The sequence below is a fragment of the Trichechus manatus genome, unplaced genomic scaffold, assembly GCF_000243295.1.
Source record: "Trichechus manatus latirostris isolate Lorelei unplaced genomic scaffold, TriManLat1.0 scaffold00001, whole genome shotgun sequence".
Taxonomy (NCBI): domain Eukaryota; kingdom Metazoa; phylum Chordata; class Mammalia; order Sirenia; family Trichechidae; genus Trichechus; species Trichechus manatus.
Window position 1 is genome coordinate 23,907,933 of NW_004443937.1, and position 14,806 is coordinate 23,922,738.

Consider the following 14,806-nt stretch of genomic DNA (forward strand, 5'->3'; position numbering starts at 1 on the left):
ATTGTTACTTATGGTTCATATTGTGTTTATGCCACGTATTAGGGATCCTAGCCTTGGCCCTATGTTATCTTCCATGACATTTATCATTTTCGATTTTATATTTAAGTCTTTGATCCATTTTGAGTTAGTTTTTGTGCATGGTGTGAGGTATGGGTCTTGTTTCATTTTTTTGCAGATGGATATCTGGTTATGCCAGCACGTTTTGTTAAAGAGACTGTCTTTTCCCCAATTAGCGGACTCTCGGCCTTTGTCACATATCAGCTGCTCATAGGTGGATAAATTTATGTCTGGATTCTCAATTCTGTTCCGTTGGTCTCTGTATCTGTTGTCGTACCAGTACCAGGCTGTTTTGACTACTTATCACTCTTGCTTGAAATTGCTTAGTGTTTTATAACCACTCCCTGGTGTTGGTAAGATTTTGTTGTTTCTCAGCATTAAGAAGGCTGCTTTAGAGATGATGTCATTTGCTGACTCAGCCTGCCTTTGTACTCTGGGGGTAGGAGAAGGCCATTCAATGGCCTCAGAAGGCATTTCCTATAAGCCTTTGTTCTACTCACAGTGCAGGGTGTTGGAATTAAGTCTATTCATAGTCGAGCAGTTTTTGTTTTTTTCCAGGGGAACTGAAACTCCCAAATCAATCTTAAAGAGCCCTGGGGAAGGAGTTGATTCATGGAGAGTATTTCAGCAATGACACTTTTCAGTTAGACAAATGGGGGTAAGGAGTTAGGAATTTATCGCCTAATGGAAAGAACATAATGTGAGTGAAGCTCTTGCAGACTGGTTCCAGAGGTCCGGGTGTGGGTACCTCCTCCCAGTGTGACCAGGTCGGTCCCTTAGGAGAGAAGCAGCCGCTGAGACTTGGACTTAATGGGAGGGGTGCTGCCTGCGCAGAACACAGCTTGGATTTTCACTTTTCTATTTTCTTCAGTGAATGTCCCTCCAGGCGCCATGACAGCCAGTGCTCCCGACAGGCTGAAATCCGCCAGTTCCTCCCACTGCTCCTGGTTGACTGCCCATGATGAAACTTTGTCAGTGGTGGCGCAGAGGTGCAGCTAGAGTGTGAGAAAAGTCTGAAGAAGCCCTAGGTTTTGATGATTAGTTTTAGTGAATCGTTTTGAGATCCATAAATTAGAATGGGTACTATCACATGTGAAACTCAGCTAAGCGGTATTTCCCTTCCGACAGGCAAATCAGGCTTTGCTGGGCCAATTATATAACAGACAGCTGCACAAATGGGCTGGTGGCTAAGCAGTTACAGTGGAAATAAAGGAGGGATACAGATGCTAGTACCTGGTTCTAACCATCTCATGCCTTTCCTTGAAGGCCACCCCTCTATGTAAAACATGGACTTCACAGATGAAATAAGACACCCAAGGAGCAAGCTGTTTCTAGGAGAGATACTTATTGGAAATTCCAGCTGTCACAGAGAATAAGGGAAGAGAAAACTGAACAGACTGGCAAAGGCTTGGAAAAATATTATTCTGGAGAGACCCACTGTTTCACTCAACAGAACAAGAGCCGCCTTCAGTGGCCTCTAAATAAACATCGAGGAGAACATTGAAGTTCCCCAAAAGGCAGTTAAGAGCTGGAGGGTGGGGTGTGTATGTAAGGAATGCAACGTTATGTAATACTCAAATTATATAATATTTTATCTTTCTGTGATTCCTTGGTCTCCCAAATCATGTAAATTCAAGCCTTCAAAACACATGAATTTAGAATATTAACAGTAGCTTGAGTTCTGCTCCTAAAGGCAGTGGTCTCACATATGAACTGCCAATAGAACACAAATCAGTTCAAACTTTTTGGAAATATCTGGCAGTATACATTAAGAATCTTAAAAATGCTCAGACCCTTTGAGCTAATCTCGGGATATATCCAAAATAATTCAAGATACAAGGGGAATAGAAACATTAAACATAAAGAAGTTCTTCCCAGTATTTTTTATACCCCCCAAGTAATGGCCATAGCATAAATGCCAGTCAGTAGGGTCCTCCCCTCTGCTTCCAGTCCCTGCTGCAGGACAGTTCCAGGCAAGGGGGCTTCCATCACTTTATGTCAGCAGTCTTGCCTCTAGTGCTTTCCATCGATCTTTTGCTTTCTGCTCTTCAGGCTTCTCTGACACTTTGTCACGGAACCCTGGCAGGAACCCACTCAGCAGGTAAGTACGTTCAGCCCAGAAGTGCTGGGGAATTAATGCCTCCTGAGGCCAACCACAACCCCTAGCAGATAAGAGCCTGTGGAGAAATGCTACTCCATTTGATCCTGGGGTGGATATTTCTGAGGCATTTTGTATGCTTGTCAAAACCTCCTGGTCGGGTCATGCATCAGGTGCTCATAGCTGTGATCAACTCTTCCTTCCCTGTTTTATTCTCCCCAGTTCCTCCTACCTGCTCCCTGTGGGATCACCTTCCAAATAAACTGTTGTTGTTAGTTGTCAAGTCGATTCTGACTCATGGCTACCAGAACACAAGCCCTTGTCTCAAGCTCTGCTTTTGGGGAGAAACCGAGACTAAGCAGTTGGTAGCAGAAGTGGCCCTAGAAAGCAGACCCCCCAAATGGGATTTAGGAACTGGATCAGTCATTGGCAGATGGCAGCAAAGGTCCTGTGAGTGGTGGTAAGTGGGTGATGATAACCCAAGACATCTTATAGGATCGTCATTACCCAGACTCCCGTGGTGGATTGAAATGAGGTACTAGGGGAAAGGGAAGTGTTGGGTTATATGAAAGCTCTACCACATGAATAGTACAGAGTCAGTGCTAATTGTAAGGACTGTGGAGTTAACTGGCTTATATTAACTGCTATGGAAAGACTTTTTTAAAAAAATGGCAGGCTCATCAGCCAATTATCAACTTGTGATAAGAATCAGAAGGCCTCCATGGCACAGTTTAAAGAGACTGATCTGCAGCTTCAAAGTGGACTGCTGAAATTCAGGCCTAGGATTTACTTGTGCCAGGGTGGCAGATTTGCAAAGGAGACAGGAGGTGCTTCCTCAGCAAGTTTCCTTTGCTAAAGTTGTGACTTGCATTGGGGAAGAAAGGGACTCTGAAGACAAGATCTTGGACCTTCATATTCCACTGAACCCCCTGGTCTGGGCATATAGAAGCAGCCCCCACCTCTAGCTAAAGAGGAGCAGCCATCCTTTTCCTGGAGACCATGTAAAGACCATACCCGAGGTAGATGCCTCATAAAATGCTTGTCAACTTCAAGCTCTGCCCCCACCTCCCCTCATTATCTCCAGACCTATGATTAGGGTCAAAATACAGCCCAGCCTGAGCAGGAAAATACAATCCCTGTTGTGGGAAGAAATAGATTACTTATCAAAATAATCATTAGACCTGCCTTGAAAGGTACCAGGGACATTGAGGTGGAAGTGGATCTTGAGGGCGTTGGACCAAGGGCTATGGCTTGGATGTGTGTTGAAGGATAGGACTGGAAAGAGGGTTTAGTGTCCTGGCAAGGAGATCTGAAGTTGATCCTTATATGCTGCTGTGATAGTTCCCTGAAGTTTAGTTACCTAAAGTAAATGAGGAGATAGCAGAATGGCCTTGGAGCAGAGTACTGAGGAAAGAGTTAAAGGGTTCACAGAAGTGAGCATGTTAGAATGAATTTGTCATGTGATCCTGGAGAACATACCTTCTGACTATGATCCCCGGGCTGGCCCAGAGATGGCCCACCCCCTTCACTAAAAAAGAAGGCACTAGTGATGGGGTCCTGGCATCCTTGAGAAGTTCAGTAGTAGCTGTCATCTGTAGAACTGGATTGACAGCAGGAGATGCTACGGTGGACCTGGGATCTCTACTATTAGTGGGTTGATGGGATTCCAGAACAGCAGGAGACAGGTGGTGGTCCATAGCCATTAGCAAACAGTATAATTTCTGTAATGGGCAGCAAGGCTGGAGTAGCAGGGTGCCTTGACTTCAGGGATCTGTGGCAGTGACTAACACCCGTACCCGTTGCCATCAAGTCAATTCCACTCATAGCAACCCTATAGGACAGAGTAGAACTGCCCCATAGGGTTTCCAAGGAAAGGCTGGTGGATTCAAAGTGCTGACCTTTTGGTTAGCAGCCTGAGCTCTTAACCACTGCGTCAAAAAAAAAGAGTTGGCACATAGAAGGCTTACATCAGCCACCATGATGAAAAATTAAAGTCCTTCACGCAGTGTCCAATTATAAGCCAGTTCACAGACCCAAAGTCCCTTGGTGGAAGAGGGATTTAGTGCCTTTAAACAAGAACCCTGCAATACCACTATGAGTATACACAATAAATACTCCCCAGTCTTCTCCAAAAGAGACCCATGGTCATTTACCAGCTGGAGAAAGATTATTTGAAGACTTAAATATGGGTTCTTAGTTGATCTTGATACCAGGGGACCTGAAAAGCCATCCAGATCCTCCAGTTAAAAAGGGGTTTAATGGAGGCCAAGTGATAAGTGGAGTTCTGGGCCAAGTCTGGCTCACGGTGGATTCACTGGGTCCTGGTATTATTTCTCTGTCTCTAAAATGTACAGTTGGGATAGATATAATTGTGATGGTATAAATGGAATGGAATAAGAAACACAACATTGTAGGAAGAGCCAAAATTGGAAACTGCTTCTACTCCCTGTCCAAGACAGTAACCCAAAACAATACTGTATCCAGGGAGGAATTGCAAAGATTAGCACCATCACATCTCCATTTAATGCTATGGCTTCTGTTAACGCCAGATGGATTTTGGTATGGCCGAGAGCCACCATAAACCTAAGAGGTAGCCCCAATTGCAGCTGCTGTGCTGCATGAAGTATCTTGACAGAGACAGATCTGCACAGCCTCAGGCACTTGTGGCTACAGATTAGGCAAATGCTTTCTTAATCCCTATCAACAAGAAGGATCAAAGGCAGATCACTTTTATGTGAGAAGGACAGCAAGGGAAGTCCCTGTCTTGCCTCTGGACTGTGTTAACCACCTGCTTTATGTCACAGTGCAGTCTGCAGGACCATCATGCCGATCTATTTATTTTGATAAAATCATGCTCATTGGACCTGGTAAGCAGGAAGTGGTGAGTACTTTGGAAGCTCTAAAAAACACATGTTTGCAAGAGGATGGGAAATAAACACCATGAAAATTCAGGAGACCACCACACTGATAATGTTTTTAGGTGTCCATTGGTGTGGGGTGTTCTTAGACATATCCTCTAGGGTAAAGGATATGTGGAACCTTGCACCCCCACCACCACTAAGAAAGAGAAGCACAGCACTCGGTGGGCCTGTTTGGATTTTGGAGGCAAAAATGCTACACTTTAGAATACTGCTTCAACCCATTTATTGGGTAACTCAAAGCTACCAGTCGTGAGTGGGAGAACAGATAGGACTCTGCAGCCCATCCAAGCTGCATACAAGCTTCCCTGCTACTCAGGTCATATGGCCCAGAAATTCCAGTGAAGCTAGGGCTCTTGGATGGATAGGGGTGGTAGAGTCTCTGGCAAGCATAACAGGAAAATTGCAGCATAGACCTCTAGGATTCTGAAGTAAGGCCATGCTTTAGAAACAGCAAAAAACTATTCCCCTCTGAGTGAGTGAATTTGAAAAGCAGCTCCTGACCTACTACTGGGCCCAATTAGAGCCTGAGTATCCGACCCTGGGACTGCAAGTGACCTGAGCTGCCTGGAATGAACTGGCTATTGTCAGACCCACCGAGTCATGAGGTGAGGTGGGTGCAGCAGAAGGCCATGGTATGACAGAAGAGATACATTCAGGATTAGGCCTGAGAGCTAGGTCTGGGCACAAGTAAGAAACATGAGCAGGTAACCCAGATTGCTCTGTCATCTACTCATGCTGCACCAATGCCTCTCCTCACATCTGTGGCCTCATGGGGAAGGGGATTCCCTACAACCAGCTACTGGAGAGGAAAGCCCCAGGCCTGGTTTGTCGATGTCAGCTCCGTACATTGGTGCGAGCCACAAAGGGACTGTGGCTGCATTACAGCCCACTCAGAGGTGCCATACAGGACAACAGAAAAGGAGCTGTGTGTAGTACAGCTGGTTGTCCCACACGTCTTTTACCCTAGGGATGTCTCAGAATGCCCCACACTGCTGGACACCTAAATGCATGAAGGGAAAAGGGACTTGAGGTAAGGATACACATGGATTTCTGGGTAGTAGGGAGTTGCTTGGCTAGATGGGCAGAGGCCTGAAAGGAGTAAGATGGGGTCATGAGGGACAAGGTATGTGAATGGACCTGTAGGAATTGACCCAGAGAGGGCAGATCTTTGGGAATCGTGTTAACGCCCATCAGAGAACATGTGTATGTGTCAGAGGAGGCACTCAACAACAAGGTTGTGACTTCTGGTTCTGGGTAGGATGTAGTAGGTCATGGCAGACCACCATTCACGCTGCAACAATTAAAAGATGCTGCATACACTTCAAAAATCATATTGTTAAAGATTTCGGAGAGCTGTGGAAGCAAAGAGGATGGCATGGTCTAAAATTCCAGAGAAGGGAGAGGCCTGAAGTGAGCAGTGTGTCACCAGCTCTTTTCCTTGCTGTGGGCATTTGCAGATTCTGGGCAGAGCCGAGAATCAGGATTGGTGCATATAGAAGGACTCTGGGGGGGAGAGGAGCTCCTGGATGGTGCAAACAGTTAACGGGCTCAGCTGCTAACTGAAAGCTTGGATGTTTGGACTCACCCAGAGGCGCCTCGGAAGAGCCATTGAAAACCGTATTGAGCACAGTTCTACTCTGACACACATAGGTCGCCACGAGTCAAAGTCGACTTGATGGCAACAGGTACTATGGGGAAAAGAGAAACCAGCAACATTTTTGGCTAGATTGTATAGGGCTAGTGTGACCATTTGGAAACTTAAGGATCTCTAAATGCACAGCCAGTTTTACGTTTGTTGAATTAAGGCTATGTGGAAGGCCAAGACTCTTGAATAAGGTGGATTGAGACCTGTACTCTCCTAAAGGGCTGTATTAGTATCCTAGGGCTGCTGTGACAAATCACCATTAACGGCAGCCTAAAATGACAGAAATTTATTCTCTTACAATTCTGGAGACTAGAAGCCTGAAATCAAGGTGTCAGCAGGGCCATGCTCTCTGCAGGTTCGTGGGGAGCATCTGTTCCATACGTTTCCCTTAGCTTCATGGTGTTGCCATCAATCCTTGGAGTTCCTTGGTTTGTGGACACATTACTCCAATCTCTACCTCCATTGTTACATGGTGTCCTACCTGTGTGTCTGTGTTGGTATCTCTTCTTAAAAGGACACCAGTTATATTGGACCAGGGACTACCCCAGTGACCTCATCTTAATTTAATTCTATCTGCAAAGACACTATATCCAAATAAGGTCACAGTCACAGGTACTAGGGGTTAGGACTTCAACATATCTTTTTAGGGGACACAATTCAATCCATAACAAGGGCTAATCAGGTTTTCTATTTATTTTTGTGTAAGTGCAAAGCGGGGCTAAACATGCCCAGTTTATTCTCCCCAAATTTACAAAGTAGTTAATTTATTCTCTCCCCACTGGAGTGGAAGCAATAAAGGGGTGGAAAGGGGCAGGAGTGTTGCACCATTGGACTCCCTCTACATGGAAAGAAGCATTCCTCTCTGGCTCACTGGGCAGGGTGGCCGCTGAGACCAGCCCTCCTCCTTCCCACACCTTCGCAGGTCACCCAGCTGTCTCATATACAGAATCTCACTAAGTAATTTAAAATAACCCCATTGTGTGGGCAGGGCCAAGATTATTTACTCATTTTATGGAAGAGGAGTCTGGGTTTTAAGTTGCTCAGAAAACATTAGTACCAGGTGTCTGAGCAAGATTTGGGATTCAGGATCCCCAGTTCTCTTTCCTGTACCACCCTGCTGGCCTTTGAGGACAAAGCAACAAGGAACGTGAGCCCCATGAGCGCCAAGACCGCGCTGGGTGGTGCATTGCTGCCCCTCCAGGCCTCCCCTGCACGGGCACTGGCAGAGGCAGAGTCAATATTTGTTGAATGAACAACAAAGGACCAAGGCAACAAGGTTTGAAAAAGAACAAATGACTTTCCCAGTGAGGAAGCTTGAGGCCAAGGGACAGGCCATCTTGTCTTTGGCTTTGACAAAGGGCTGAGGCAGCCCTTAGAATATTCTTGGAGATTTGCTCCCTGCATGCTCTTACCTTTGCAGGGAAAGTGGAAAGTTCTGTGCCTCCACAGGCCAGGCCCCATTTCTGTTGACACATGGCCAGTGGAGCTAAAAGGAAACATCTGTGCAGGGTGAGGGCAGGGTGTGGAGGATGGTCTTGTGTTGGGCCCAAAGTTTTCATGTTGCTTGGCCTGACATGGGTGGGGTGGCCAGAGTTTGTTTTGTGTAACTCAGACTTCCAACAGCTTTGGAGGAAAACGGGCGGGGGTGGGGGCGGGGCCGGGGGGAGAGGGGATGGGAAATACTTAAAAACTGAAAATGTGCCTTCAGAGTTCTTTTCCTCTGTTTTTTTCTGCCTCTGGGCTTTGTTTCAGGTCATTCTTTGTGCAGGGAAATTGGTATGAAAAGACTGGGCCTTGAGGGTGGCGGGTTAGTTAATGGACATTTACTCCAGAGTGGGTCACTCGTGAGCATTAATCTAACATCACTCCTGGCCAGTACCACCCCCGCTTGTTGCCTGTGGACTGGTCTGGGTCTTGTGGGTGGGGCCAGCAGGAGATCTTTAATGCTAGGAGATGAGAGCAATATGACTCCATCAGGGTTATGAGTGAATCCATTGCCGTTGACCACAGTGGTGGACCAAGCCTGGCTAGGGACAGCTGGTGCTGGACAAGGGGACCTGGGTGTTTAATGGCCATAAGCTCAACATTGGCAGCAATGAGGCTTGGTTGTTGCAACGAGCCCATGGAATCTGTGGCTTTATGAATAGAGGGAGTATCCAGTCAGACTGCAGGAGGTACAGGGCCCTGGACCACAGGCAGATCCCTGAGAACATGTTTTGTCTGGGAGCTGCACCACTCTGAGAACAGTAACAAGCAGGAGTCTATCCAAAGGTGATTTTCCAGTTTAAAAAGTCCAGGAACCACCTCACCAAAGAAGAGATGCAGATGGCAAGTAAGCATATGAAAAGATGCTCAACATCAAGTATCTTTAGAGAATTGCAAATTAAAAAAAGAGATACCACTATTGTTGCTGTCCCCACCTATTACCAGTACCAGTTGCCGTCGCGTTGGCTCCAACTCATGGCAACCCGTGTGTGTCAGAGCAGATCTGTGCTCCATAGGGTTTTCAATGGCTGATTTTTCAGAAGTTAATTGCCAGGACTTTCTTCCGAGGCTCCTTGGAGTGGACTCAAACTGCCACACTTTTGGTTAGCAGTCTAGTGCATTAACCATTGACACCACCTAGGGGCACACCTATTAGAATGGCTAAAATCCAAAACACTGACAACACCAAATGTCGGTGAGGATGGGGAGCAACAGGAAGTTTCACTCATTGCTGGTGGAAATGGAAAATGGTATAGCCACTTTGGAAGACAGTGTGGCAGTTTCTTAGAAAGCTAAGCATAGGCTTACCGTTTGATCCAGCAATCGCACTCAGGCATTTACCCAAATAAGATGAAAACATATCCACAAAAAACTTGCACACGAATGTTTATCACAGCTTTATTCATAATTCCCAGACATTGGAAGCAACCAAAATGTTCTTCGATAGTGAGTGGATTAACAAACTGTGGTACATCCATACAGTGGAGTATTAGTCAGCGATAAAAAGAAATGAACTATCGAGCTATGAAAAGACATGGAGGAGCCTTCAGTGCATATTGCTAAGTGAAAGAAGCCAGTCTGAAAAAGCTAAATGCCGTATGATCCCAACTATGACTTTCTGGAAAAGGCAAAACTATGGAGACAGTGGAAAGATTGCCAGGGGCAGGTGGCGTTCAGGGCATTTTTAGGGCAGTGAAGCTGTTCTGTATGAGACTGTAATATGGATACATGACTGTCATGGATTGAATTGTGTCCTCCAAAAATATCTGTCAGCTTGACTGGGTCATGATTCCCAGTATTCTGTGATTGTGTAAGCTGATGTGATTTCCTTGTGTTTTGTAAACTCTATCACTATGATGAGGTTATATGTGATCTCCTTATGTGTTGTAAACTCTATTACTGTGATGAGGTTATACTGACGAGGTTTACAAGATTAGATAGTGTCTTAATCCAGTCTCTTTTGAGATATAAAAGAGAGAAGCGAGCAGAGACACATGGGAACCTCATACCACCAAGAAAGCAGTGCTGGGAGCAGAGGGGGTCCTTTGGACCTGAGGTTCCTGCGCAGAGAAGCTCCCAGACCAAGGGAAGACTGATGACAAGGACCTTCCTGCAGAGCTGACAGAGAGAGAAAGCCTTCTCCTGGAGCTGACGCCCTGCATTTGGACTTGTAGCCTACTGAACTGTGAGAGAATAAACTTCTCTTTGTTAAAACCATCCACTTGTGGTATTTCTGTTAGAGCAGCACTAGATGACTAAGACAATGACTTTATGTATTTGTTAAAATCATAGGACTGTACAGCACAAAATGAACCCTAATGTGAACTATGGACTTTGGTTAATAATGATGTATCAGTATTGGTTCATCAATTGTAACAAATGTACCACATGAATGTAAGAGTTAATAACCAGCAAAACTGTGCAGAGGGTAAGGGGATGTATGGGAACTCCCGTACTTTCTGCACAATTTTTCTGTAAACCTAAAACTACTCTAAAAATAGAAGTCTATTAAAAAAAGAGAGAGAAGAGAAGCCCAGGAACCACATCCTAGGAGAACAGTCTGGAGAAAGGGGGAAAGGAACATGGAGAAGAGAGAAAGGAGGACATGATGGTCAGTTTCAAACATGTGACGGCCTCTTGTGTGGCTGTTCCCAAGGCCAGCATCAGGGACCTTGGGTGATACTTTGGAGGCAGACCTGGCTCACCATGTTGGTGGTGGTGTTAGGTGCTGTTGAGTTGATTTCAACTCATAGTGACCCCATGTGACAGAGAACTGCCCCATAGGGTTTCCTAGGCTGTATTGTTTTTTTTATTGTGCTTTAGGTGAGAGTTTACAGCTCAGGTTAATTTCTCATACAAAAATTTATACACATATTGTTACGTGACACTAGTTGCAATCCCTATAATGGGACAGCACACTCCCCCTTTCCACCCCAGCTTTCCCGTGTCCGTTCAACCAGTTCCTGTCCCTTCCAGCCCTCGCATCCTGCCTCCTGGGTCTTGTGTATCTGCTTGAACTAAGAAGCACACTCTTCACGTGTATTGTTTTATGTTTTATAGTCCAGTCTAATCTTTGTTTGAAGAGTTGGCTTCGGGAATGATTTTAGTTCTGGGTTATCAGAGCGTCCGGGGCCATGTCTTTGAGGGTTCTTCCAGTCTCAGCCAGACCATTAAATCTAGTCTTTTTATGTGAATTTGAGTGCTGCACCACACTCTTCTCCCACTCCATCAGAGACTGTCTCTTGTGTTCCCTGTCAGGGTGGTCATTGGTGGTAGCCGGGCACCATCTAGTTCTTCCGGTCTCAGGCTGATGCAGTCTCTGGTTTATGTGGCCCTTTTGTCTCTTGGGCTAATATTTTCCTTGTGTCTTTGGTGTTCTTCATTCTCCTTTGCTCCAGGTGGGGTGGGACCAATTGATGCATCTTAGATGGCCACTCGCAAGCTTTTAAGACCTCAGACACCTAGGCTGTATTCTTTATGGGAGTAGATTGCCAGGTCTTTCTCCCTCAGAGCCTCTGGGTAGGTTCAAGCTGCCAACATTTAAGTTAGCAGCTGAGTGCTTAACATTGCACCACCGGGGCTCCTGTGACTCACCATAGGGAGAACTTTAGAACAACCCAGGCTGAGTAACAATGGAACCAGTTGCTTTGCAAAGTGATGAGCTTCCTGTTCCTGAAAGGGCTCAAGCAAGCACATGGAGACTGTTTAACAGGGACAGTGGAAAGGGGCATCCTACGTGGAGGGGTGGGTTAGATTAGACGGCTTCTCCAGCCAGCTTTTTAAGTCTTACTTTCAGGGGTCGAGAGAGAGTGGACCACTTGCGATTTTTGAGGCTCGCTGAAGCAATTAAAAAATGATGGATGACATGCCAAAACAGATTTAGGAAATTATATGGATGTGGACAGTGCTCTGGGCAGAAGGAACAGCACCTGGAAAGGCCGAGAGACAGAGAAAATGTGACACATTCTAGATCCTAAGCACTGATGGGGATTGAGGTAGGGAGGAAGTAAAGCTGGAGATGTGGATGGGTCCAGATCCATTATAAATTAAATATTTATATTTAGTAAAATAGCACTTTTAACACACAAATATGATGTAGGGCGGCGTGCTATTCACAAGACAGGGCTTCCTTAAAAATATGTATGTATTCTGAGGGTACTGCAGATGCTAGTGATAGGCACAAGTTTAAAGCTACATGATGGACTTGTCGTCTCTTGGAACTGCTGTTGTGTCTCCGGAGTGTGGAGACCCTCCTAAGGAGACAAGCAAAGTCTAAACCTGAGAGATCCTAAGCCCAAAGACACTCTCCCCAGCCCCAGTTCTACATATGTCATTTTACCAGCACCTGGGAGGGTGCTTGCAGAGAGCTCTGTGTAGTGCACGCGCACACACACACACACACACACACACACATGAAAACCTGCAGGGTGAAAAAGTGGAAGATATTGCTCACTGCTTTATGGAAACCTCTCTAGGCAAAGCCTCCTTCCTGAAGCATGAAGTTCACTTACCAGGTTAAATGAGAAAGAATCAGTCCCCCATCCTCATCCCATGAAAGTGTGATCCCACCTTGCTTGGGGGTCTCCCGGAGTTCAATTCAGGTGCAGTGAGAGAGACCAATGGGCTAATGTTGGACAGATGCTGAACATCTCTCTGCTACCTATCTGGGCCCCCAATCCCCCCACCCCCAACTCAGCAGCCAAAGCACTGTCTCCAAAGGGGTCCGAGCACGGCCCTCTCCTGCTTAGTTCTTCATTGCCATCCTGTTTCCCCCAGGATCATGGTCAAAGTCTTTGTGATCTGGACCCATCCCCATCTCCAGCTTTACTTCCTCCCCACCTCCATCCCCATCAGTGCTCAGGATCTAGAATGTGTCACATTTTCTCTGTCTCTCGGCCTTTCCAGGTGCTGTTCCTTCTGCCCAGAGCACTGTCCACATCCATTCCTTCCTCCCCTCACTTGGCCAACTCCTCCATGTCCTTCTCGTCCTTCCCCGCCCGGCCCTGGCTAGGCTAGGTGCCCTGCGAGAGCCCCCCATCGCAGTCCCAAGGGCCAGTGGGGGGCACTCCTGAGAAGTCCCCAGGGCCCAGCTCGGGTCCTGTTCAGGCCCAGGCGTGTTGTTGAATGAGTGAGGGACTGACGGGCACTGGCAGTTCCAGGCATGTCTTCCTTCCTGGAACAAAGGAAGGCTGGGGCTGTATCCCCACGTAGCCATGGCTCTGTGTGGCGAGTCCCGGAGCAGGCCCCAGTTTTCTGCATCACCTAGTGGATGCCACAGCAGAGGTTTCCTGGGCCCGCTCCCAGCATATCTAGTGCAGGCCTCAACAGTTAGGCCCATGTTAGAAACACGGGGGATCTGGCTGCCTCGTACTTGGAAAGCACACTGCCTCCATTTCTCCCAGGACTGAACGTTAGACTTGGGCCAAGGTAAGAAAACCAGGAAAGCAAAGGAGTTGGAAAAAAAGAAAGTAATTTCTCTCTTGCCATCTGCTTCCCATCCAGAGTTCCAGGAAGCAAGGCTCCTTGTTAGGTTGGGTAATCTCCAGACCCTAAGCTGTCTCCCTGAGGGCCCAGCTGAGAACTAAACCCTCTCCCGTTCGGAAAATGCAGAGATGCGTGCTGTTCCAGGGCCTTGCATGCTGTGCGGCCCCATGCTCCACCTTGGGTGGGACCACAGTGCACACTGGGCAGCCCTGCCTGGCTCCTTTCTCTCTGGCCTGCAGAGCAGATTCCTCCCTAAATCTGATGGGACAGGGTGGGGCCCCTGGAATCCAGGGAAAAGCCTGAATTACATGGCACTGTATTTTCTTTCTGAAAAATATCAACCTTAGAGAAAAGTTGCAACCACAGTACGCAGACATTTCCCCCTTGAACCATTTATTTGTGAGTAAGTTTAGACCTGATGCCTGTTTCCTACAGACAAGGACATTCTCCTACATAATTACAATGTTGTTATTGTTGCTGGGTGCCGTCAAGTCGATTCCGACTCATAGTGACCCTTTAAGACAGAGTAAATGAGGGTTAATGACAGGCCTCGCTGCTGGTGGGAGGCCTCTGTGAGCAAATGGCAGGCACAACCCAGCGCCTGCTCAAGGTAACTGCTCACCAAACGTGAGCTATGACGGCTATCACGTTTTTCTCTGAACCCTAGACAGGAATGACTCCTTTTTAGAAGGCAGGGCCAGGATGCCGGGTGGATGGGGGGGCAGGGTGGGTGTTTCCTGGGCCGCGAGCCTCCGTGACTCCCAGGCCTTCCTCCTTTTGCAGGCTTTTTTTTTTTTTTTTCCTTTTGGCACGCGAGCGGCCAAGTCTGGGAGGGTTTCCTGGACAGAGGTACTTGTGGCTGCTATCTTAAGACGAGTAGCGCGGGCCGCAGCTGCCACTGCTCTCTGACCGGGCCCATTGCAGGAAGCAGCAGCGGCAGCCCCGCGGTGCAGCAGCATGGAGCTTCGGGGGGCCTACCTGCTCCTCTGCCTCTTATCCCTCCTGCCCCAGGACATGGCCGAGCCACCAATCCCCAAGGCCAAGAAGGCAGCAAATGACAAGAAAGGTAAGGAGGGGAGGGGCCAAGAAGGCAGCAAATGCCAAGAAAGGTAAGGA

At 47.1% G+C, this 14,806-nt stretch overlaps 1 protein-coding gene across 1 annotated transcript in view; it reads left to right on the forward strand.

The window, feature by feature from the left end:
- Positions 1–14,539: 14,539 nt before the first annotated feature.
- Positions 14,540–14,806, forward strand: part of CLEC3B (C-type lectin domain family 3 member B) — a 5,171-nt gene continuing 4,904 nt past the window's right edge. The window contains exon 1 of the mRNA XM_004368451.1: positions 14,540–14,756. Within this exon, the coding sequence (XP_004368508.1) occupies positions 14,648–14,756 (109 nt within the window). The 5' untranslated portion in view covers positions 14,540–14,647. The remainder of the gene's footprint in view (positions 14,757–14,806) is intronic.